Consider the following 24,626-nt stretch of genomic DNA (forward strand, 5'->3'; position numbering starts at 1 on the left):
AGTTGTAGTTCGGCGACATCTGGAGGAGGGCCAAAGGTTTCCCCACCCGAGGCATTCAAAACTGATCGCCTTTCTCAAGGACAGACATCCAGTACAGATTTGTGAACTGAACATACAACCATTAAAAAAAAAATACATATCCTAGCATGTTGGTGGATTCACATCATTTATTCACAACTACTTCGCCTGCTTCTCCAGATCCTAACTTCATCTCTGCTCTTTTAAACTTCTCAGCATTGCTGGGTTTTTTACCCCAGGAATTGCCAAGTGGAAACCTAAGGTTCATCCACACAACCCATTAAAAGAGGGGTGGGAAAGGCAGAGAGAGAGAGATCAGGGCCAGGCCGAATAACAACTACATGGTTTTGTCCCAAACCAGATTTAAAAAATTATACTTGACGCGTCACTGCCTCAGGAATAGGCGTGGCGGAGAAATTCCATCCAGCTCTCATTTAAAGGGGAATCTTGTCAAGTTTGAACTTTCCGAGACAATAACAGAACCAAAACACAGCCATCCTTCGAACTCCACGTGTATCGGAATTTCGAAATGCAGCTCTCTAAGCAAAGAATGTTTTTTTTAAATGCATCATTTGGGGGGAAAGTGTGCATAAAAAACAAACATATTCTCAAAAATAACATATGAAGATGAATTATATTAAGAGAAATTGCTTGCAAAAATCTGTACAAGAGTCAAAACTACATACAAAATGTGTTTGTTTGAAAATTGCGCTAAAGAATTTTCATGAGGATTTTTTAAAACGTAAATTGCTGCCGTAATGTGAAGAACTGAATTTCAGACTGGGAAAATGAGAACCAGAACCAGGCAGATTTTTCCATCCCTGCTCAGGAGTCCCAATAGCGAATCCAAAAACCAGAGTTAACTTGGTGGAACAATTCGCTCCCTATGGTTTTAAAAAATACCACCTCCAGCTCATGACCACTCCACACCACTCCCTCTACCCTGACCCAGTTTAAGAACATTTCCAGCTACATGTAGACAACGCATACAGTGGGGGGAGGTTGCAAGAGTCCCCCCCCTTCCTATCCCTCAAAGAACGCCACTGAGATCCTAGCAATGTAATCATAACAAGCAACTCTTCACCCTTTTTTTAAAAATGGTATTCTTAAGCGACTGTTAAGCCAGGTTGGGAATCATGCCACAGTTGTTTTCTTTGGAACCCGTTGCTGTGAGTTCCACAAACCCAGGCTGTTGACTCTTTCCCACTGGAAGATGAAATGGGATTGTGCGATTGTATCATCCTAGACCCTCAAATAAAAGTATTATATTCTCAAACAGGCAATGGTCATTTCTTGAATCCACAGAACAATGAGACGTGGGTGATTTGGTTTGACAACGGTTCTGGAGAGCCTTTTTTACAAACCAAGGGCCGCATTCTGTTCTGACAATCTTCCCGGGGGGGAGAGGGGGAGGAAGCACATGCCAGTAGTGGGCGGGAACAGAGGCAAAAGTGGGTGGGGCAACACTTGTAAATTTTACCTTTGTCCAGTAGGCTATTTTCTACACACACTCTCACACACCCCTCTCTGTCCTCCGCCCAGACAATCAAGAGGCATATCTCTTCTTGATCATCCCAGAGTGCAGGAAAAGGAAGAATGGGCTCAAGCTACAGGAAGTCAGATTTTGGCTGAATATCAGGAAAAACTTCCTAACTGTTACAGTGGTACAACAATGGAACTGATGACCTCGAGAGGTGGTGGGCTCTCTGACACTGGAGGCGTTCAACAGGGAGCTGGACAGCCACCTGTCAGGGATGCGTTAGGTTGGATTCCTGCATTGAGCAGGGGGTTGGACTAGATGGCCTTAGAGGAGCCTTCCAACTCTATGATTCTATGAGTTCAAGGCCTCATCCCATCCAGGCAGAAAAAAGTTCTGCCTAGGGATGTGGTCAGCAGCATCCCAAGGGCCAGACAGAGAAGTCTGGAGAGGTGCATTTGGCCCCTAGACCTGAGGTTCTCCAGGTGTGTGGAGATTGAGTTATGCCCTGCCACTTCTGGGGAGGGCTGAAAGGCATTGGTCTGCACCCAGGGATTGGGCTGCCTTCAAACATTTTCTGTCTCCCCCTTCTAATTGCCAGTTCTTGACTTGAGGGCAGCTCACAGCAAATTTAAAACCACCATTATGAGCTTACCAGAAATTATTGACCAAGGGCAGCTGAAGTGGAGCCTTCATGTTCAGAGGGTGTAGCCCTCCAAGAACCAGCTGCCGGTGGGAGGGGGGTGAATGAAGATGAATGACGGATGCCTTAGCCCCACGCTTTTGTATGTGAGATTCTGCTGCAAAAAGAGGATAGCAGCCTAGATGGATCCGTTTACTTCAGATCCAGCAGGGGTATTGGTGTGTTTTTGCCCAAAGGGGATGAGACAAATTCATGGAGGAGAGAGAGAGACTGGCCTCAACATCCTTAGTCTTTACCACAAAGTGGACTAGAAACTTGCCCTCTTCAAATAAAAGAATGATGAATTCCTAGAGGGTGGGGGTACTTGTAGGTCATCTAGCCCAACCCCACTCCTCTCGGCAGGGAATCCAGAAGTACAGCATCCTCCACAGGTGGCTGTCTAGCCACCTCTTGAAGATATTCAGGGAGGGACAGCCCACCAACCCCCAAGGTAATTGGTAGTTTAAAAAATTCCTGTTTTATTTTAAAGAATCCAACTCATCTTGAGCTAGACTTTCCACAGTACTGCCAATGGTGTCTGATGGCTGCCTGCTCAGAGGTGATGGCTGGAGGTATTTAAAGCAGAGCCCTCGGTAGCAATAATCCGTACAGGATGGCGTAGCTGCACTGCAGAGTCTGCATTAAGCAGGGGGGCTAGACTAGATGAACTCCCCGATAACCCCTTTTCAACTCTTGCGATTCTTTCAGAGGGCAGAAAAAGAACCTAAAAGCAGAAACTGCAACCCACGTGCCTCGGGGGAAGGAGGACAAGAGCCTCATCCTACAAAACCTTGTTTAATTTCATCAGATTCGACACGATCCCAGAGAAAAGTTGAATTAGAAAAATGTAAAAACAAAACACAAAAGCGTTAATTACAGAATTAAAACAACAATGCCACACAGACACACACTTCCCACAATTACATAGAAAGTGTTTCTGGTGCACGAGGGCAGAGAAGATCCCATTACGAGAGAGAGAGAGATGAACATTCAATTCTGTTCATTCCCAGCAGGGACAAATGCAGAGAAAAACCTCTAAGCAGCCTTTAGGAGCTGGTTTCCCTTTCCCAGCATCCCCTAGGCCTGGGATTACTTGCACAAGAAGACACTGATTCACGCATTCCTTTGTGAGGGGTGAGAAGCAGAACAGCCCTTCCCAAGAATCCAACCAAGTTACCCTTTTCCAGACAGACACCACCACCACCACACGTGCACGTCCCCCTGGGGTGGTTCTGCAACTCACACACTGCGATAACGTCTCCATCGCCGGTGCTTCTTTGTGCTGTGGCATCCGGGAATCCAGTGGCAAGGAGTTCCACATTCCCAATGAACTCCCCGCTTAAGCCAAGTGGGAAAATGAACAGAGGCCGGCGTTGCAGGCCTAAGTCCTAGCCTAAGCTGTCACGCGCAATATAACGGTGGACTTAACTCAGCCGAGAGAATCAGGTTGGGACTACGTGGCTGGGCGCAGGTTGTGCCAAGATGGCAGCCGAACGAGAGAACAGCCAGGGATCCTATTTCCCCGTCACTGGCCGGTTTGGATGTCTGCGGGACGCAGCTGCCGTTCCCCTTCTGCCAGGAAAATCTGCATAGCTCTGTGCAGGAGATGGACGCCAAGGCACCGCCTTCGCTTCATTGGCCAGCCCGCCACAACGCCGTAGTAATTCCCCCTCTTCTGATTGGTCAGCATCTTCAGCCCTGCAGGGGAAGAAAGAGAGAAAAGGCATCTCAGGACATCATCATCATCATCATCATTATTAATAATATTAATATTATATTACTATTATTATTACTATTATTATTAATAACAACAACAACAACAACAAAACAACAACAATAATAATAATAATAATAATAAAATTGTATCCCTCCTTTCCTCCAAGGAGCTCAAGGTTGTGTCCACGGTTTTTCCCTTTCCATTTTATCCTCGCAACAACCCTGTGAGGTGGGTTAGGCTGAGAGACAGCAACTAGCCCCCAAGATGACCCACAGTGAGCTTCACGCGGCTGAGTGGGGATTCGAACCCTGGTCTCCTGAGTCCTAGTCCAACACTTTACCTGTTACACCACATCAATAAAAATAATACCCCAAAAATTATTCGATAGGCCAGAGAAAAGAGCATGCGATGGAAACTACGTAATGGAGGTGCAAGATGCCCACTCCGTGGGGAAGGAGTCTGCAGCCTGTCAGAGGATTGTTAGAATCCAACTCTCGTCGTTCCCAGCAGCCAGAGTGCCCAATGGTTGCAGATGATGGGAGTGAGATGAAAGAACAAATAGACAGCAATACAGAATTGGGTTTGGGTATCCAGATAAATGTATTGATACCAAAGTTAACAAAATAAATAAATAAAAATGTCCAACTTTAACAACAAATTGTATAATTAGTATTCTCGAACCATAAGCAATTAGTCCAATTAGTACTCTTGAACAATGTGTATATATATATATATATATAAAGAACAACGGATTCCATTTGTGGTAGATTTCCAACCAGCATCTCCTAACTATCACCAAGCAATCAGGGAGAGCTACCCATTGCTGGCAAACTCTGAACACCTTCCTAGAGCCATCAACAAGCCTCCTGTTGCAGCATTTCGCCAGCCTCCTAATTTGCGCAGAGTGTTAGTGAGCGCTGTGCTGAAGCCACCTATCACCAATCCAGGGTCTCGTCACGCCAAACACTGCATCACCTGTGTGTACCTCAGGGAGACAGCCACTTTTACAAGCACTAGGACAGGCAGGACATATTACATCAAACAGAACACCACCGGCAGGTCCTGCGATATAGTTTACATCATCGAGTGCAAAAGACCAGGATGTCATATCCAATACGTAGGAAAGACCACAACTGACCTATGCACGCGCTTCAGGAACCACAAGTCGGCAATTTTGACCAAAAAAGTGGAGCAACCAGTTGCAAAGCATTTTAACATCGAGGGTTACAGCCTGTTGGACTTTTCCATTACAGCAATAGAGATGCCAAGAGATCCAGCAGCATTGACTAAGAGGGAGAACCTTTAGATATACTCTCTGGACACATTGGCACCACATGGCCTGGACCTGGAGGACAGAACCACCACTACTTCGCTTCTGCAAATGGAGCCCCTCTGGGCATTCCATCCTCAAAGCTCTCTAACTGCCACCTTGGTAACAGCATTTGGATGTTGGCAGCTGATGAAGGCGGAAGCTGAAATGTGTGTGCGTAATACAGGGAAAACAGCAACAAATAAAATCAAATATATATATAACATATAACAATATAAGGAAAACAATTTTTTAAAATGTTTTTAATGTTGTTTTGTTTTAATGTATTTTAAAGTCTGTTTTTATGATGTTTTAAAGTGTTTTTAGCTTTATCTATTTATTATTTGATTTATATCCCGCCCTTCCTCCCAGCAGGAGCCCAGTTTTTGTTTATTTATTACATTTGTATCCCACCCCATAGCCAAAGCTCTCTGGGCGGTTTACAATTAAAACATTAAAAACAAATACACAAATTTAAAAACACATATTCAAAAGCCAATTGTTTGCCGCCGTGGGCTCCTGCTGGGAGGAAGGGTGGGATATAAATCAAATGATAATAAATAAAAGGCCAACAAATAAAATCAAATGTCTAAAAACTGATGATGGGAGTTACAGAGAAAGAGAGGGGCCTGCTTTATACTGAGGGAGACAACTGGATCCATCCAGTTCAGTTTTGCCTGCACTGACCGGCAGCAGATCTCCAGGGTTTCAAGCAGGGAGTCTTCTTTTCCCAGCCCTGCCTGGGGGCTTGAACCTGGGACCTTCTGCATGTAGAGCAGGTGCTCTGAGGCTGAGATGCGGCTCTCCGCCAAGATTTTGCCATACCGTGACACAGGAAGCTGCCTCGGTATGCATCTCACACAGTGTTGTCTACACTGGCTGGCAGCAATGGGTCCCCAGGTTTTCAGAGAGGTGACATTCCCAGCAGCATCCGGACAGGGCCTGCTGAATGCAAAGCAGGTGCTCCGTCCACTAAGCCACATCATCTGGAGTCCCACACCCCCGGCCGCAACTGTACATCAGAGGCCTCAGGGCCGGCCTTGCTCGTCCGACAGGACTTCTTACCGACGCTGTCGACCATGCAAGCCTCCCGCGTGTAGGCTTCCACCGGAATGACGTTCTGGAAGCAGTGCATGGAGATGACGCCCTGCCCGCTCGCCCAGATTTCCAGGATATGCTGGACTTTGGCACATGCCTGCAAGACGAGAGAGGGAAGTTAGTGACAGAGAAACGGGCAACGGTGGCAGCAGCAGAAGGAAGGAGACAGTCGTCATCTCCCCGCCCACCCTGCAATGCATATTGTTTGCTTTCAGGAGGACACTAGATGTTTTGCTGCATCCGATGGAGGATGGAAAAGCCCACCAGCAAGGCGCAAAGGCAAAGGCCTCCTTCTGTTGCCTGGCCCCCAGCATACACTATTTAGAGGTAGACTGCCTCTGAACACGGATGCCACATTTGGACAGCACGGCTAACAGCTGCCGACAACAGACCTCGCCTCTCCCATGAATGTGCCTCAACGCTTGGGAAAGCAGGCAGGAAGGTCAGGCTGCCACCCTGCGGCAGGGGTGGATGGCTCTGAGGTGCCCACACCTGGGCCCCGCGCTTCCTCCGGCTCTCCCTGTAGTGGGCCAAGGCCTCGTAGAGGTGGCAATACGGCCTGGAGCGCTTTCCTTTGCCCACGTAGAAGATGGCGCTGACAAATGTCCGGAAGCACTCTGCCTGGCTGACGTACTGGCAACGGAAGGGCAGGTTCTGGGTCACCCTGTTGGAAGAAGACAGAAGGCTTGGGGCCACAATACCTGATGGAACGCCTCTCCCGACACGAACCCACCCGTACACTACGCTCAACATCCAAGGCCCTCCTCCGGGTGCCTCCTCCGAGGGAAGCTGGGAGGATGGCCAGAAGGGAGAGGGCCTTCTCAGTGGTGGCCCCCAGATTATGGAATGATCTCTTTGACGAGGTGTGCCTGGCGCCAACACTGCTATCTTTTCGGCGCCAGGTCAAGACTTTCCTCTTCTCCCACGGATTTTAGCGTGTTTTTAAATCGATTAAAAAAAAAAAAAACACGTGTTTTTAAATTTGTATATTTGTTTTTAATGTTTTCAATTGTTGTAAACCACCCAGAGAGCTTCAGCTATGGGGCAGTATACAAATAATTAATAAATAAATAAATAAAAATAATATACGGAGGCCACAACAAGGAAGAGGGGTGTGTGTGTATGAGAGAGAGAGAGAGAGAGAGAGAGAGAGAGAGAGAGAGAGAGAGCAACCACAATTCCGAGATCAGGGATGGAGAACAGCAGACTAGTTTCCACCCACCCACATACACACAAACACACCTCCCTCTCTCCCTCTCCCTTCCAGGTAGGCAAGAGGCAAGATCAGAGTTCAAGGACACACATCCCTGCCAGGCAAAGCAAAACCAAACCACTCAAGGGGCGTGCGCGGCAGGGCTAGTGAAGGGTGTGTGCTCTGGGGACACTCTCAAGGCACATAGAGAGAGATCTAGAGGGCTGTACTCAGCCCCCGTGCTTGAGATTCCCCATGCTTGAGTTAGTGTGTTTCTAGGAAGGAATGGGGTGGACAGGAATTGTCAAGGGCACTTAGAGCAGAGACCAAAAGCGGCCCGACACCTTGTCCTCCCCATGAAAGACGGGGAAGAGACTAGAAACAGGAAAGCACTTTTTATAATAGCTGACTTTTGATTTGGAGGGCTCCCATCACTCAGGACTTGAATTTTTCACTTATATTTTTGAAGCAACGATAAAAGGGCAAACCTTGGAGGAGCGGCAAACCTTGCTTTGATCAGCTTAAGCTGTGCAAAGAGCCATCCTAGCTGGGCAGGATCTTCATAGCTGTTTAGGGAATCTGAGACCCTTGTGTTATTCGGGGATCCTCTCAAGTTGCAGCATATAGCAGCATATTGTTTACGTATTTTGCCTTGTAAATTAATTTGATGTTTTTTATTGTGCTTTTTGTAAACTGCTTTGAGATCTTTTAGATAGTAAGCGGTCTATAAATGGAAATATTATTATTATTATTATTCAGGTTTTTCACTCACGTAGGTTAAAAGCTCGGAGATAAAGTCTTGCGGAGAGGACCACAGCCGTCAAACAATACCCTCTCCTCTATAAACGCAACTAAGTTTGAAAAGTGAGGAGTTAAGCCTCTTTCCCCCCCAAGCAGCACGAGTCAATCAAGACGGCAGAGTTAGAATGTTTTCATACCTCGGATCCAACAGCAGGTAGTTAAAGCTGGATTTGAGCAGGCCTTCCCTCCACTTACGGCTCTTGTCTGGCTGGTCGAACTGCCCGGCCAGAGTCATCTCGTCGTCTTTGCCATCCGGGATCTGGTACGTGTCCAGGGCTGAAGACAGTTCCAGGCTGTAGCCTGGGTGCAAGGGGAAAAAAAGCATACCAAACCCCCCACCCACCAAAAGTAAGCTCATTAACACACAGTTAGGGACGAGGAGGAAGAAGCTGAGGAACACGGGACTCAGGTCTTCCCAAAACTCATCAGCAGAAGTTACTTATGAGGGGCCCTGTTCGCACAACCTGCAAGTCCCTTTCCTCGTTATAACCCCCTAAACATGCAAAAGAGCGGGGGGGGGGAGTTGAAACAGAGCAGAACACAGATGTATGAAGACTTTTTTTTAAAAAGGAGCTTTTACATGAATTTGGGATAACAAAGGATATACGAAAACTGCGTCCTCCACACAAACTTTTTGAGACTTGGCAGTTAAAGAGAAAAAGCATGTAAGGCACAAGTTGGAAGGGAATCTCTCTGCCCCCAACTCGCAGGATCATAAAGCTGAAGCCGCGTAGTGCCATGAACATCACGATTATATAGGTGGGAGTGCGTGGTGGGAAGTAGTTTTATACTGAGAGCCTGCAATCGTATAGGCCTGGGCCCCACTCGCGTGAGAGACGGGAGAGTCCTGTGGGTGCGGGGTAGGAGTCCTTTAGCGCTTCACAGAGATGGGGAGCATATCATACGTGTGTATGCTCGGTGGTGACTCTTTGCACGTAGGTTGTTGTAAAATTGTGGAGTGCGGGTGGCGGATGCATGTGTGGTTGGTTGATTTATTTGAGATACTGAATGATGGTAACGTTTGTATGGAATAGACAGTGAGTGGTTGTATGAGTATGTGTTACGCAGGTCATTATTTCTGTGATGCTGCCTTGTAGTACTCTTTGATTTTTTCATTGTGCTTATGTATATGGATATTGTCCATGTATCTTGCTTTGAAAACTAATTTGATATGTTTTTTATTGTACAGTAATACCTCAGTTAACAAATCCTCCAGGAAGGAAGCTCCTTTTAAGAAAGGCTTTTTTAAAGGTGAAACTGACTAGCTTTGCTATGGTTAAACTTGCAAGGCTGTGCCTTTGCTTTATGGTGAAACTGACTAGCCTGCGCCTTGGCTTAAAGGTGAAAGTGACTCGCCGCTGTCACTAAACTGATAAGCCTGTACCTTTGCTCTGCTAGGGTGAAACTGACAAGCCTGTGTATTTGCTTTGCATTAAAGAGATCTCATGCTTTCTCCCAGGGCTGGGGAGGGAAGGATCCAATACAATTCAGAGGGGGAGAGGGGAGGGGGTGGAAGCCAGGTAGGCACCCTTTAAAGCTCCTGTTCAAGCTGCTCCCACCATCTGTGAGCGGGTGTAGGAACCGAGCCCTGTTCTTTCCACGTTATTCCCAAGTTTCTGTTAAAGAAGTAATGTTCAGGAACATTTAACTGGGGTATTACTTGTGTATTCTACTCTAAACTGCTTTGAGATCTTTCAGATAGTAAGCAGTCTATAAATTGAAATAATATTACTACTACTAATAATAATAATTTTGGGGGAAGGGATTTTGCAGCCCATCTGGTTCAACCCTCTGCACTATGCAGGAAAATCCAGACCTAGGACATCTCCAACATACAGCTGTCCAGCCTTGCCTCAAGACCTCCACTGATGGAGAGCCCCCCCCGCCGCCCCCCACCAGCCCACTAGGTCATTGCCCCCACTGACAAACTGCTCTTACCCTCAAGAAACTTCTTCCAGTCCCGTGGTTACCAATTCCCACTCACCCAGGACAACCTTAAAACTGCTGAGGGTCTTGGCAGAGCCCACCTAATGATTTTCCCCTGCTTGCTGTAGCAATTATAATGCACCGCATTAGATGCTGTATGATTTTTTTTTTTAATTGTTTCATTTATTTCTTATCTATTATTATATTTTTGCTCGCTCTTCACCAGCTGGTCCCAGGGCAGGTCGTAGCAGTCTCAAATTCAGTATTAAAAGCAATTAAAACAAACTACAGTCACAAGAATACTGCATTTTATTGCGTTATAACCTGAATCCAGTGTGTAGATTCAAACAGGATTCAAACTGTAATGGGATAAAATGCAATGTAAGGAATAATTTGTGTGCAACCACAAATTCACAGACACGTCGTGAACCACCTGAATAAAGCTTGTGGGCCACAGTTTGGGAACTCCGGTTTCAGTGCCGAATAAAAATGTGCCCCTGCTGTAGCTTAGATCTGCCTTAGAAGACTGAACTACTCAAGACCTTCCTCTTCAGCAAGCCTTTTAAGTAGAGACCTTATCCTAATCTGCATCTGTGTTGGGATTGTTTTTAAAGATGTTTTAAATATTTTAAAGATCTTTTAGATATATTTTTAGTTTTTTATCACTTGTTTGCCACCCTAGGCTCCTTCTGGGAGGAAGGGCGGGATAGAAATTTAATAGAACTTGCTCATTAGATGAATCCTTTGCTCTCTGGGGCACCTCTTCACCCTCTTCTATGGAATACCTTTTCAGAGATTTGAAGAGGGCTATCAGATCTCTTTTCAGTTTTACCTTCTCCAGGCCCAACCTACCCAGTTCCTCTGACCTCTCCTCATGGGACCTGTTCCCCACTGCCCTCGTGCAGAAAGGTCTGCAATCTGCTTCCAAAGGGTCCCCTCCCACCCCCACACATAATCTGACCACCAAACAATAAAGAAACCCACCTGCAGAGCCCTTCCGGGCCTTGGTCTTCGGGTCGCTCATCAGCTTCTCCAACAGCTGCGTGTAAACCTTCCTGGTGAGAGCCGTCACGGGTCCCGGGTTGACGCCAAAGTCTCGCAGCCGCCGGACCAGCTCTCCATCTGAGAGGTGCTGCAGCTCTGAGGTGGCCTCTGGGGGGCCGCTGACCTTGTTCACCGGCCCCAGTGCTTGGCTTGCATACGCCCGCCAGTCATAAATGATGGTGTCTTCGGAACCGGTAGCGTTGGCCACAGAGTCGTCCCTGCAAGGAACGTGCCGCTCAATGAGGGAGTGCCCTTTGTCCTCATCCACGTAAAGGTATTCCACGGGCTCGGTGGCACTCAGGTTCACAGGCCGGCCACCGGGCGACAGCGGGACACCTTGAGCGACGGGGCTCATGTTTCCACACAGAAGAATGGAGGCTCTTGGCACAGAGGGCAGCCCTCTCGCAGACAGCCGGCTGAAGCTCACCCTTGAGGGACGGCCCTGCCTCTTGGTCCTACTGTGCCTCGCGCTTGACTGATCAGGATCAGTCCAAGAAGGGACAACATCCGCTGTTTCTTGGACAGGGCAATCGTCCTTTCTATTCCTGGGTGGCAACGTCTCCTCCTCTGAGGGAAGTTCCTCCTCCAAATCTCTCGCACAATCAGCGCCAAGCTTTACATCCAAAAGTTCATCACCTCCACAGAAATGTCTCCCAGAGCTTGCTGGCACAGCTGGGCTGGAGACAGCAGAACCTGAAGGGGCAGATCCCGTGCAGCTGGCCGGCTTACAACTGCCGGGACCAGCCCCGATTAATACGGTATCGTCCAGGTCACCGTTTTCCTCCTCTGCCACACAAGGCGGGCCCCTGTTCCCCTGGTCAGCAACCCGATTCTGCCCCTTACCGGAGGTCGGTGTCATCCCCCCGGGGCTCCTTACTCGCCTAGGACGCCACGGTGTCTCCAGGGACTCATCAAAGAGGGAGGAGGAGCTGCTGGCACTGTGACCATCCGAGGCAATTGTGCGGCTTTTGGTCCTAGGTGTCACGTAGCAGGGCCTCTGGTTCAGCCGGAGCAATGGCGAATGGCAGATCTTGGTTGCCAGCATCATCGACCTCAGCTTTGCATCCAGGCTGGTGGGTTCGTCTTCTCGGGCATCTGGAGGAGTTTGACTCGGGACAGCCACTGTGTCAGGAGAGACGGGGTTCTCGTTGCCTAAGAGTGGCTTTGTCTCTTCAGGTGTCCTCTCTATAAGCACCGTGTCTTGAGTCTGCAACCTCTCTCCTTTCTCCTCTACATCCTGGGTGCTCATAGAGCAATGGGATCCTCGCGTGCCCCCTCTCCTCTCCCCCTCATTCAGCTCTGCCCAGGCTTCTTCAGCCGGCACAGTTCCTTTGAGTTCACCTCGCGGTTCCCAACTAGCAGCTTTTCCATTGAAAGAGGAAATTTCAAAAAGACACTCGTTCTCTGCGCCAGAGATCATCGCCTTCTGTGTCTCCCCCAACGGCAGCATGCTCCGGTGCTGGTCTCCTCTCTTTTGCAAAGGAGGATTTGCAAGAATCCCATCCTGGGAGAAATCCAGCTCCCCAATGTTTCCAGCACATTCGTTCGTCCCAGTGCTGCAGAGATCCAGAGGTCGCCTCCCAGTGCATGCATTGAGAGACACTTCCTTACAATGAATTCCATCGTGCAAGGGCCTCAGATTGTCAGCTCTAGCAGGTGAAACCCTCCCGCTAAAAGCTGCTGACACTGCCTCTACCTGCTTTTCTGAGCTGCACACTGGTACCCTGGGCGACAGTCCAAGGTGCATCAAATTGTTGCTCCCGATGCTGTGGGGGCCGGGTGAACAACAGCCGAAGCTGCCCCTTTGTTCCTCGTGGGACTGAGCCTTGCTGCACCATGGTGCTTCTGTAGTGCTTGCGTAACATTCGCTGTCGCATGAGGCATATCGGCCACCGCTGCCACTGTCGGAGCTTCCGCTGAATGACTTATCTCCTGCAGAGCATCCGTCCAGATTCCTGCAGGCCCTCGACAGGAACGCCGGGGCGACCACAGTCTTTTCCAAGTCCACGGCAGCCGTGGGGCCTGCCCAGGAGAAAAGGTAGGTGTGATCAGGGGAGGTGACGTCCAGCCCTTCACAGCTGGCGACCCGCACCATGAGGTCTGGGTCTAGGAAGCTGTTGTACTGAGAGAGGTCGAGGGTCATGTTGGCGCCCTGTGTGCTAGGAATGTGACCTGCTTTACATTCAGACTGAATTGCACAAGTGGGCAAGGGCCCAGGGATCTCCTGGGATCCAGTAGTGTTTGGCATTTCAAGGCTCATTGCGGACTTGCGAGACTCAGAGTAGATTAGAGTGGAATGGAAAAGGACGCCGTTTGGACCTGGAAACAAAGAGCACCCCCTCGCTGTAGTATCCAGAACAGGCCGAGATTGGGTCGTGCCGACATCTGCCTCCTCTTTGGGGTGTACAGGCCTGTCAATGGGGAAACCCCGTGCGGGAGACGGACTCGAGGCTACCTTCCCAGGTACACTGCTGGATGAGACCACTGGCTGAGCGCAGAGGTCGCCCTGATCAAACAACGTGCTGGGTTCCCAAGAACACTCTGTGAGGAACGAAGAGGAGAGCTTGTCCTCAAAGGAAAAGGATTTAACGTTAAAATCTGGGCGGTTCTCTGGAGCAGCTGCAGCCAGGCGAGGGAGGGGGCTGCGTGGCCCCGTGCATTGGAGGCTCTCGCTCGAAGGCGACTGTGGGGTTCTTCCGAATGGGTCGGGGCGACAGTCCTCAAGCCCCAGTGCCCCTGCAGGATCCAAGGTGTCTTCATTCACAGTGGAGAGAAAGCTTTCTGCTCTTCGCCAGGCTGCATAAAAAAAGACAGAGCGGGGCAAACAACAAAAAGGTCACGTTTTGCACCTACAAAATTTCGGCAAGGTTTGCAAAGTCGGAAATGGGAGTTGCCAGTTCTGTGCCAGAGAACCAGAGCAGACAAGTTGTGGTGAACAAGTTGCGGAGCTTGAGCATTTTGGAAAGGGATTGTCCAAGCAATGTTGCATTTTACTCACGCTAATGCATTTAGGGATCCTCACATAGGAAGCGACCTTATACCAAGCCAGACCACAGGTCCATCAAGCTCATATTGTCTGCACTGATTGGCAGCAGCTCTCCAGGGTTTTAGCCAGGGGTGTCTCCCAGCCCTACCTGAAGATGCCATTAGCTACGGTCCTTCAATAACTCTCGTTTGACTTCTCAAAGTTATACTCAATACATGGTGCTCCTGCTTGCAGGCATCCTGTTGGGGCAACTGGTTGGCCACTGCAAGAACAAGATGCTGGACTAGATGGGCCTGAGCCAGCAGGGGCTAAACTTGCGCTCTTACAAGATTTAGTTCCCCCAAAAGAAACAGAAGGTAGCATTAAATGCTCCGGTTGTTGCTAGGCTGGCTTGTGATCGTCACTGGAAATGTAAAAAAGAAATGGCATTTGAAACAAAAATGGCTGGCAAAATTGTAGGATGCTCTTTTCGGTAGTTAAATTGATGACATTCCGTAAACCTTCAAATGCATTCAAATCTGTTTGATTAAGCTCTTTATCTGGTTTTTATTTTCTCTGAATATTCAAATTGCAATGGCTAGTGGCTAATGCAAATACTGTTTACACCTCAGCTAATGAATCCTAAAAGAAAGCTTTTTTTAAGGTGAAACCGATCAGCTTTGTTTTGCCATGAATAAACTTTCAAGCCTGGGCCTTGAAACTGACCAGCCTGGGCCTTTGCTTTGCTATCAATAAGTGGACAAGCTTTTGCTTTAAGGTGAAACTGACCAGCCTGTGTCTGCTTTGCCATCAATAAACTGACAAGCCTTTGCTTTGCTAGGGTGAAACTGACAAGCCCATGTGTTTGCTTTCCATTGAAGAGCTCTCTTTGGGTTTTTCCCAGGGCTGGGGAGGGAAGGATCCAATACCATTCAGAGGAGGGCAAGCTGCCCCCACCATCTATGAGTGGGTGTAGGAGCCTATCCCTCCTCTTTCCATGTTATTCCTACCTCTGGTACCAAAGTTTGTGTTCATGAAGTCATATCCAGGAATGCATCTACTTTGTTGAGGTATTACTGTAAAGGACTTTGACTTTAAATTTGTTGGTGACATATGGAGCGCATTAGTTGTCCTCTTAAAAGACATCTTTGTCACTTGATTATGACTTGTAACAACCCAGGGGGTGGATCACAACCGGCGTCCCAACGCCGGCGTTGTTGCAGCTTACGTGGATGGTGCTAGGGCAAGAGAAACAAAGGCAGCCCTGGGCAGATGTGCCTGCAGAGGCCATCTGGGGCTCCTGCTGGTACATCCATGCAACCCTAACATTGTTGCCACCCAGCCCCACTCTGGTGCTGTCCAGATAACCTGCAGCAGATCTGGAGAGGAGCTCAGCTGGCCGCCACTAGTTATGATCGATCCGACAGGGTAAGCCCTGCTGGAGGGTAACCCTGAGTTACACACATGCGATCGGTTTGAACAAAGCAGCCCCTGCCAGGCTTACAGTCTAAAAGAGACACGACACACAAGGAGAGTGGGCCAGGGAGGGAAGAGGAAAACAAAAGGCAAACTCAGGCACAAACTCTTAAACATCAGCTCTTATCGTGACCAGCTGTCATAGAAATAGTTCAGGGGTAGGGCATTCCTGATGGCGCTGGTCTTTTGGCAGAGCTGATGGGATGACCCCATGCATCCATCTCTGCCACTGAGGCTGCCTGATGGAATGGAGAGGAATCCTCTTTGCTTTTTATCTATGGAGTGTATTTATTTATCTTTTATTTAACATATTTCTGTCCTCCACTTCTACCCTACAATAGGGCACTTCACAATAAAATCACACAATAAAAAACACATTAAAACTCCATTAAAATAGAGAACAATACATGAAATATAGTTAAGAAATCTAGGGGACTGGTATTAAAAGGGGGACTAAAGAGGTAAAACTAAAAAAGGAGGGGGGAGGGAAATAAAATCAGTTTCAGGCTATACCTTCAGACCCTCCCAAAGGCTCTCCAGCACAAGTTGTGGATGTTTTGATATTTATATCAAATAGATCTAGACCTAAATACACACATATAAAGCCTTACACGACTTGGGACCACAATACCTGATGGAACGCCTCTCCCAATACGAACCCACCCATACACTACGCTCACCATCTAAGGCCCTCCTCCGGGTGCCTACTCCGAGGGAAGCTCGGAGGGTGGCAACAAGGGAGAGGGCCTTCTCAGTGGTGGCCCCCAAATTATGGAATGATCTCCCTGACGAGGTGCGCCTAACGCCATCACTGTTATCTTTTCGGCGCCAGGTCAAGACTTTCCTCTTCTCCCAGGCATTTTAGCATGCGTTTTTAAATTGTTTTACATGTTTAAATTGTGTTTTAAATTGTTTTTAAAAGATGCGTTTTAAATTTGTATTTTTGTTTTTAATGTTTTTAGGTACTGTAAACCACCCAGAGAGCTTTGGCTATGGGGCGGTATATAAATACAATAAATAAATAAATATACACATATATTACAGGGCTTTGATTGTGATGACACTCACTGGTACGGAGTACGGTTACCTTTGGTAGCCATTTTGCGCTGGCACCCACGGCACTTTTATCAATGTATGAGTACAGGCACCTCATCTTTTTTAAAACCAAACAAGCACATATTTTAAAAAGAATAAGATTTAAATCAGGCAGTAGAATGTGAAGAAAGCATTTCACAATTCATAAAATAATATTTCTTATTGTTATTTTGTTCTTGGGGCTCATACGCTTCTTCGCACTTACGTATGCAAGAGCTCTGTCCAGTCTCTTCCAGGAATCCCTGCAGGATGTGGACGCACATCTTGTTCCCCTCCTCCGAGGCCAGATCGATGGCTGTGTTCCCGTCCTGAGACACAATAAGCAGAAGACAAGGAGCTGGACATTCCCCGTAACCAGATTGGCTTGCTAGTTTTCTCAGTTCATGGTGTCTCCCTCCGTTAATCTGGACAGGCCATCCAATACAAGGAACCAATTTCACACTCAACAGCCGCCAGCGCTGCTGTTTGCCTTGAAACAGTTTCTCCCCTAGCTTGATTAAGGCATCCCACCAAGCAGTGGCGAACAAGGCATCCGGATCACCAAACCGTGATTTGGGATGGGTTGGCAAACCAGAATCACAAGCCATGGCTTGACGTGACCACGGTTTACAGGGTGATGGTTGGCTCGGTGCGGTGTCTGGATTGAACAGGCATGCTGTCGTTACAACCATCAATCACTCCACCCCAAGAAGGTGCTCCCTGAGAGATGAAGGCGCGCCTAGCAGATGGAAACAAACACAGACACAGCCCTGCATCGTGGCTTGCCTGTTACATGTTCGAAAGCTCAGAGCATGCTTTGGGTTGTAAACTATGGTTAGCACAAACTCTGGGAGTGAAATCCATGCACGAGATTGCCCCTCCAAAGCTAGAATTGCTTCTTTGCCTAGCTGCTTGGTCCTCGGATGACAGCAAAACACAATTAAGACAGCCCGTTTTGTCAGAACACAACACAGAGGCTGCCTGTTAGATCAGGCCAAAGTTCAGTGCAGTCCAGCATCCTGTTCTCACAGTGGCCAAGCCGATGCCCCAAAGGGGAGATGCTCGCAAGCAGGACCTGAGTGCAACAACACCATTCCCACATGCAATTCCCAACAAACGACATACTGTCTCTAACAGGTCACACTGTCCACTTGGGTTGGCTTCTCGTGACTTCAAGCCTACGGACACTCATTTGGCAGCAAGCTGGATCTAACCCCATGTCGTTTTACTTCGGAGTAAACACACACAGGAACATAACGGGACTGTACAAAGCAAGTGTGACAGGAGAAGCTTTCTTCCTGGAGATCAAGCCGCTCTTCCCAAACAGAAGTTGCAAACCTTTTCCCCTATTAAAAACAAAAAGCAAAACTCCCAGTGACAGAAACTCTCTGACCAACCTGATCCTTGAGCCGAGGGTCTCCTCCTTCCATCAGCAAGAGCCTTAAGCACGTGTAGCACCCCCAGGAAGCCGCAACGTGCAAGGGGGTGAGGCCGTCCACAGACCTGCATCACAGGAACACAGAGTGAGCCAATGGAGGTCTCACTCTTCGTACAACATATATCTATTTATCGTTGCATTTCTATCCCGCCTTTCCTCCATGGAGCTCAAGGTTTCTCCCCCTCTCCATTTTATCCTCACAACAACCCTGTGAGGTAGGTTAGGCAGAGAGTGAGAGAGAGAGAGAGAGAGAGAGAGAGAGTGACTGGCCCAAGGTCACGCAGTGAGCTTCATGGCCATGTGGGGATTTGAACCCTGGTCTCCCGGGTCCCAGTCCGACACTCTAACCACTGAAAAATGCTAACAGGCCTGATTCACTTGTTTCCAGCGATGGACAGCCAAACGCGGAACAGAAAGGCCACAAGCAAGATGTCCGGGCCATGCAGAAATCTGCCTTGAACCAAGTCACACCATTGGTCTCTCTAGCTCTACTCTGACTGATAGTGGCTTTCCTAGTTTCAGGCAGGCTTTTGCCAAGCCGTGCTGGAACCCCTACACCTTCCGCACCCAAGGCAGGTGCTCTGGCTCTGAGCTGTAGGCCTAAAGTAAGACTCCAGTCCGAACGGGTCTGAATCAAGGAAGCATTAAAAAAAAAGCAGCTTACACCCTTGGGTCCATCTATCGTGGTATTGTCTACACTGACTGGCAGCGGCTCTCCAAGGATTCAGCCAAGGGACACTCCCAGACCTAGCTGGAGATGCTGTTGGGAACGGAACCCAGGGCTCTCCACATGCAGAGCAGGTGATCTGCCCCTGAGCTGCAGCTTTCCAGGCAGGGGGGAAAAACCAGGAAAGTATGGAATCAGGCTGGTGAGGGGTGCGGGCCAGAGAAAGTCCTGAAGGCCGTATAGAGACGCCTGAAGGCTGCATCCGGACCCCAAGACTGAAGTTCACCCTCGCAACACATACAACACTGCCGTGTTCAGCATCATACCACTGGCCTGTCTAACTTATTTATTTCTTATTACTATTTAGTTATTGGATGTATATCCTGCCTTCCCTCACAGCAGGAGCCCAGTGTGGCAAACAAAGGCACTAAAAAGCACTTTCCTCTTTCAACAAGCCTCGTAGGTTGAGACCTATCCCAGTCTGTGTTAGAATTGCTTAATATGTTTTTTAACCTCTTTTTAAAGTTGTTTTTTTAATGTTTTTAACGCTGTTTCGTTTTAATGTATTTTAAGATCTTTTATGATGTTTTAAAGTGTTTTTAGGGCTTTGATTGCCGCCCTGGGCTCCTGCTGGGAGGAAGGGCGGGATACAAATTAAATAATAAACAAATATAAATCAATAAATGAAAACACTCTTAAAACATCGTAAAAATATTTAAAATATATTACAAGAAAGCAACCTTAAAAACATATTAAAACAATACTTCTTTAAAATCATCTTTTAAAAAAAGCTTTAAAAACTTCTTAACTTTGTATTATCTACCCCAGGAGTAGGGGATCGTTTTCAGCCTGAGGGCCACGTTCCCCCCACACACACACTCTGGGGGCCACATGTGAACGGTGGGCAAAAGTGGGGCGGCCCGACGCTTAAATGTTGTACCGCGGCCTCCATTCCAGCCACACACAGGTTTCGACACATAACATGCCTCTCCATCCGTGCAAACAGGGGGCATCACTGCTTCCAGAGTACCTGACATTGGGGTCTCCACCGTACTGCAGGAGGAGGCCAAGGCAGCGGACCCCCTTCTCCTGCTCCATGCCGGCGGCCAGATGGATGGCAGCGATCCCCTCGGGTAGAACCAAGTTGGGGTCTGCGCCCCGCTGGAGGAGGGCTTCCACCATCCTGAAAAGCAAACAAACAACAGCTGAGAAAGAGACAGAGAACTGAAATCAGGAGGGAAACCCTCACAAGGCCATCCAAGGTCCTATCGCCGCCAAACAGAGCGGTATCTGACACTACTAAATATCCATCATCCCCCTCCAACAGCGAACTCAGGTGATGAGTGCCAACAAGCCTGGGGCCAACACAGGAGCATCGAGACACACCGAGAGAGGTGTCAGCACGCTCAAGAGAAGCTCGAGGCTTGCAGAAATATTGTAAATAAAGCAAATCCAAGGGGCCGCTCTTCCGTCCCCCCCAAAAAATCTCCCAGAATGAACATCCTGACAGTGCTTAGCAACCACGGAATCTTGAATGTCCCTAAAGCTTAGCACCAATAGCTGGCTCTCTGCAGTCTTTGGGGGACTGTATTATACTGGTTCGTAACTGGCAGCCCCCAGGCCAAATTTGACATTCCCCTTCCCCAGTGATACTATGCGCGCCCTCAATAGCCTCTGGCTGTAAAAACAGAGGAAGCTGCTTTATACAGAGTCAGACTATTGGTCCATCTAGCTCAGTAGTGTCAGCACTAACAGGCAGCAGCACTCCAGGATTTCAGGCAGGGGACATTCCCAGCCCTACCTGGAGATGCCGGAAATTGAACTGGGGACCTTCTGCATGCAAAAAAGGTGCTCTTGTCCTGAGCTAGGGAAAGCTAGGGCTGATTATAAATGGTATAAGGCAGCTTTCCATATTTTTTGCCTATACTTATGAGCAGTAGCTGCCCTCCTGAGGTAGTATGTTGCACTGTCAAACACCCCTTGGCCTCAAAAATTTAGATTTCATAGGGAAGCTGCATGAAACTCCTCCAGTGCTTCTTCATGTCCCAGTCTTTAAAATGGACACCTTTCTGCCCTGGAGATCATAATCCCGTTGCATCAACCGCAGATGCACCCTTTGTAGTGAATAGCCACCTTCGACTCTCATGAACATGTCCCAACATATCCCTTGCAGGCATTTGCAAGGGGAAAAAATCACAACTGCAAACAAACAACAGCATAAAAGAATGTGAACTTCTTTGTAGAAACTAGCCAATAATAGTAATAATAATAGTAATAGTAATAGTAATAATACAGAATCATACAGAATCAAACAGAAAGCAGGACTGGACCAAGATGAAGGAGATGTGAAAATTGGAGGGAGAAATAATTTAAGATATGCAGACAATACCATACTACTAGCAGAAACCAGTAATGTTTTGAAACGAATGCTGATGAAAGTTCAACAGGAAAGCACAAAAGCAGGACTACAGCTGAACGTCAAGAAGACTAAAGCAATGACAACAGAAGATTTACGTAACTTTAAAGCTGACAATGAGGACATTGAACTTGTCAAGGATTGTCAATATCTCGGTACAGTCATTAACCAAAATGGAGACGTCAAGAAATCAGAAGGAGGCTAGGACTGGGGAGGGCAGCTGTGAGAGAACTAGAAAAGACCCTCAAATGCAAAGATGTATCACTAAAGTCAGGATCATTCAGATATTCCCGATCTTTATGTATGGATGTGAAAGTTGGACAGTGAAAAAGGCGGATAAGAGAAAAATCAACTCATTTGAAATGTGGTGGTGGAGGAGAGGTTTGTGCATACCATGGACTGTGAAAAACACAAATAATTGGGTGTTAGAAGAAATTAAACCAGAACTGTCACTAGAAGCTAAAATGATGAAACTGAGGTTATCATACTTTGGACACATAATGAGAAGACATGATTCACTAGAAAAGACAATAATGCTGGGAAAAACAGAAGGGAGTAGAAAAAGAGGAAGGTCAAACAAGAGATGGGTTGATTCCATCAAGGAAGCCACAGACCTAAACTTGCAAGATCTGAGCAGGGGGGGTTATAACAGATGCTATTGGAGGCCGCTGATTCATAGGACCGCCATAAATCGAAATCAACTTGAAGGCACATAGCAACAACAAAATATTAATAATAATATTACAATTAAAAAAATAAAAGCCTGGACATGACATTTACATCTGCACACAAAGAAACAACATAAATGGGTTGCAGAGATGAATCTTTTTGCAACAATTTCTTTGGGGGGGGCAATGCTTTTTCTTTGCAGAACTAAACTAAACACCCCCCAAAAAAAGAAAAATTGGAAGATAGAGAAATTAACTTGTGCAAGTAAGGGGGGAAAAGTACACGTGCACAGACACATCCACACGTGCACACTCACTCGTCCTCTCCGCCCCGCAGAGCCTCGCACAGCTCGGCTGACAGCTGCAAATCGTTCATTTTGCCACTAGAGGGCGTCCAAGGAGAAGAGGAGGCACACCTGCGCATGCTTACTGCGGCGGCGCATGCGCACCTCTCTCACAGGCGTCAATGGCTCTCCTCATCCCCGTGCAACGGCGGCAGAGCGGGAGAAACTCGGCCCGGCGGGGTCGCCTGGAGAGACAGCCCTGAACCGCTCCCGTGACTGCTCTCGGCTGAGGACGGCGACCCCGCTGGGGTCTCTCACAGCCTCTGTGGTTCCACCGCCGCCGCCATCTTGTTTCTAAGGTTTGAAGCTTCCCTCCCTGAGCCTAAGTTCCTCATTGGCTGGGAGCGGTTTTTACGTCATCGGATTGATAACCTGGTTGCCCAGTAAAAAAAGAAAGGAAAAGGGAAGGGGGAGGGATCCTTTGCGTGGATAGGTTATAAAGGGGCACATGGGCTCAGCCTCTCTTCCTTTGCCCCGCCTGCCTCGCTTATTGGTTCTGAATGTTTACGTCAGTTGACTGACGACTCGGTGCCCTCTTTGGCCCATCGGCAAAAGAAGATCATAGAGGATTCGGTGCTTTTGTCAGCAAACTGCACTTGTTTGCAGCAAACTGCATGTTTTGGTAGCCTTAATTTGATGTTGATTTCAGTGTCACTTATTTATTGAAATTGACTCCGATTTAGTTTTTATGATTATTCATGCCCTTTACATCCTCCTATTAAAATTAAAATTTATTGACTGCATGTGCGTCCCCTTTATTGCATTTCCACAGTGTTTCATTTCATCTGTTGGTTGTGCTATACACTCTCTCTGAATATTTACTGATTGCATTTACAAAGTTATCCGTGCTTTTCAAAATTTATTATCCCTTAAGTAATAAATGAAGCCCCCCTCCCTCCCTCCAGGAGCTGTGCTAAAAGCAAGGCTTTGTTAAAGCAGCAGATCTACACAGTAGCATAGTGGCCAATTCAGAAGTGCGGGTCCGTTCATGAGCCACAGCCACCACCACCCTTTTGCTTTTGGGCTGAGAATGAGATCCTTGTTTATGCCTTCTCCCACAATGGCAGACATCCCTAGGAGCCAATCAGCATGAAAGGGGAGAGTGTTAGCTACTGAGCAGAGTCTTCTCACAGTGGATGACTTGCCTCCTTTCACTCTAATTGGCTCGAATCTGCAGGAAAGGAGAAGGAAGCATGTTGGAAGACTCTTCTTAGTGGCTAACACACTCCCCTTTCACGCTGATTGGCTCCTAGGATGCTGGAGAAGTAAGGACCCTGCTGGGACTCCGCTTCCAAAAAAGTAAGGGGGTCTAAAACCCCTTGAGACCCTGTACGACTAAACCACATCCCATACATTTAAAGCTCATGGCTCCCCCCCCCAAAAAAAAGAACCCTGGGAACTGTAGTTTGGAACTGTGCTTGGAACGTGTCGCTCTATGCGGGAAAACCCACAGTTCCCGGAATTCTTTGGGGGGGACATCATGTGCTTTAAAGGTGCGCGGGATGTGCTTTATATGCATGGCGTGGATTTGCCCTTCCCTTTCTACCCAGTAATTGCAGTTCCACCACACCTACGACTCCAAGATGACTCCCCTCTCCCATGCAATATGCGGGGAACACCTCTGGCCGCAGATAAAACAGGCTTATTACTGGCAGGAGAGGCTCGCTGGACCTGTTTGCTGCCATTTAAAGAAGGGGGTGGGGAATCTCAAGCCCCAGGGGGCCAAATGCATCCTCCCAAGCTTCCCTACGTGGCCCTTGGTAAGAGACCATAAGCTCACAGGTGGAGCACTCATATTTTGCATGCAGACAGTCCCAGGCTCAATCACCAGCTAAGACTGGGGGAAAACCCCTGCCTGAAATCCTGGACAGCTGCTGCCAGTTGGTGTAGCCCTGGGCTGATTTGGAATAAGGCGGCTTCCAGCGTTTCTTATTCAGAACCATGAGGACTAGAATCTTAACCTATTTCACAAGAGGAAAGGCTGTAGCTTAGCGACAGGGCACCTGCTTTGCATGCAGAAAGGCCCAGATTCAATCCCCGGCGTCACCAAGTAGGACCGGGCAGGTCCGCTGCCAGGAACCCTGGAAAGCTGCTGCTGCCAGTCCGTGTACACAATACTGAACTGAATGGGCCAAGAGTCTGACTCTGAGTACAGCAGCTCCTAAGTTTCAAGGGCACAGTGGGACTTACTTTTATTATTATTATTATTATCATCATCATCTTTATTTATACCCCGCCCTTTTTCCAAACTTATTTCTAAGTAAACCTACCTAAAGTCTTGCTGCAAGATCAGCTTTCCCTTTCCAAGCCCGCA

At 47.9% G+C, this 24,626-nt stretch overlaps 1 protein-coding gene across 5 annotated transcripts in view; it reads right to left on the reverse strand.

The window, feature by feature from the left end:
* ANKLE1 (ankyrin repeat and LEM domain containing 1) overlaps positions 1-24,616 on the reverse strand; it is a 52,345-nt gene extending 27,729 nt beyond the window's left edge. The window contains exons 1-9 of one of the 5 annotated variants that reach the window (XR_009759556.1): positions 22,286-22,637; positions 19,915-20,067; positions 18,177-18,282; positions 17,006-17,108; positions 11,205-14,060; positions 8,432-8,594; positions 6,794-6,965; positions 6,269-6,398; positions 3,607-3,875 (exon numbers count right to left, since the gene is read on the reverse strand). Coding sequence is in view for 4 of the 5 variants with exons in the window: in XM_061601872.1 (XP_061457856.1) it covers positions 3,703-3,875; positions 6,269-6,398; positions 6,794-6,965; positions 8,432-8,594; positions 11,205-14,060; positions 17,006-17,108; positions 18,177-18,282; positions 19,915-20,067; positions 22,286-22,392 (3,963 nt within the window). In the remaining variant the exon portion in view is untranslated. Of the gene's footprint in view, positions 1-2,971; positions 3,876-6,268; positions 6,399-6,793; positions 6,966-8,431; positions 8,595-11,204; positions 14,061-17,005; positions 17,109-18,176; positions 18,283-19,914; positions 20,068-22,285; positions 22,638-24,582 lie in introns of those variants that run through there. The other 4 variants (XM_061601876.1, XM_061601875.1, XM_061601874.1 and 1 more) reach the window with 4 other exon arrangements.
* Between the last annotated feature and the right edge of the window lie 10 nt (positions 24,617-24,626).

Source organism: Rhineura floridana, chromosome 18, assembly GCF_030035675.1.
Source record: "Rhineura floridana isolate rRhiFlo1 chromosome 18, rRhiFlo1.hap2, whole genome shotgun sequence".
Taxonomy (NCBI): Eukaryota; Metazoa; Chordata; class Lepidosauria; order Squamata; family Rhineuridae; genus Rhineura; species Rhineura floridana.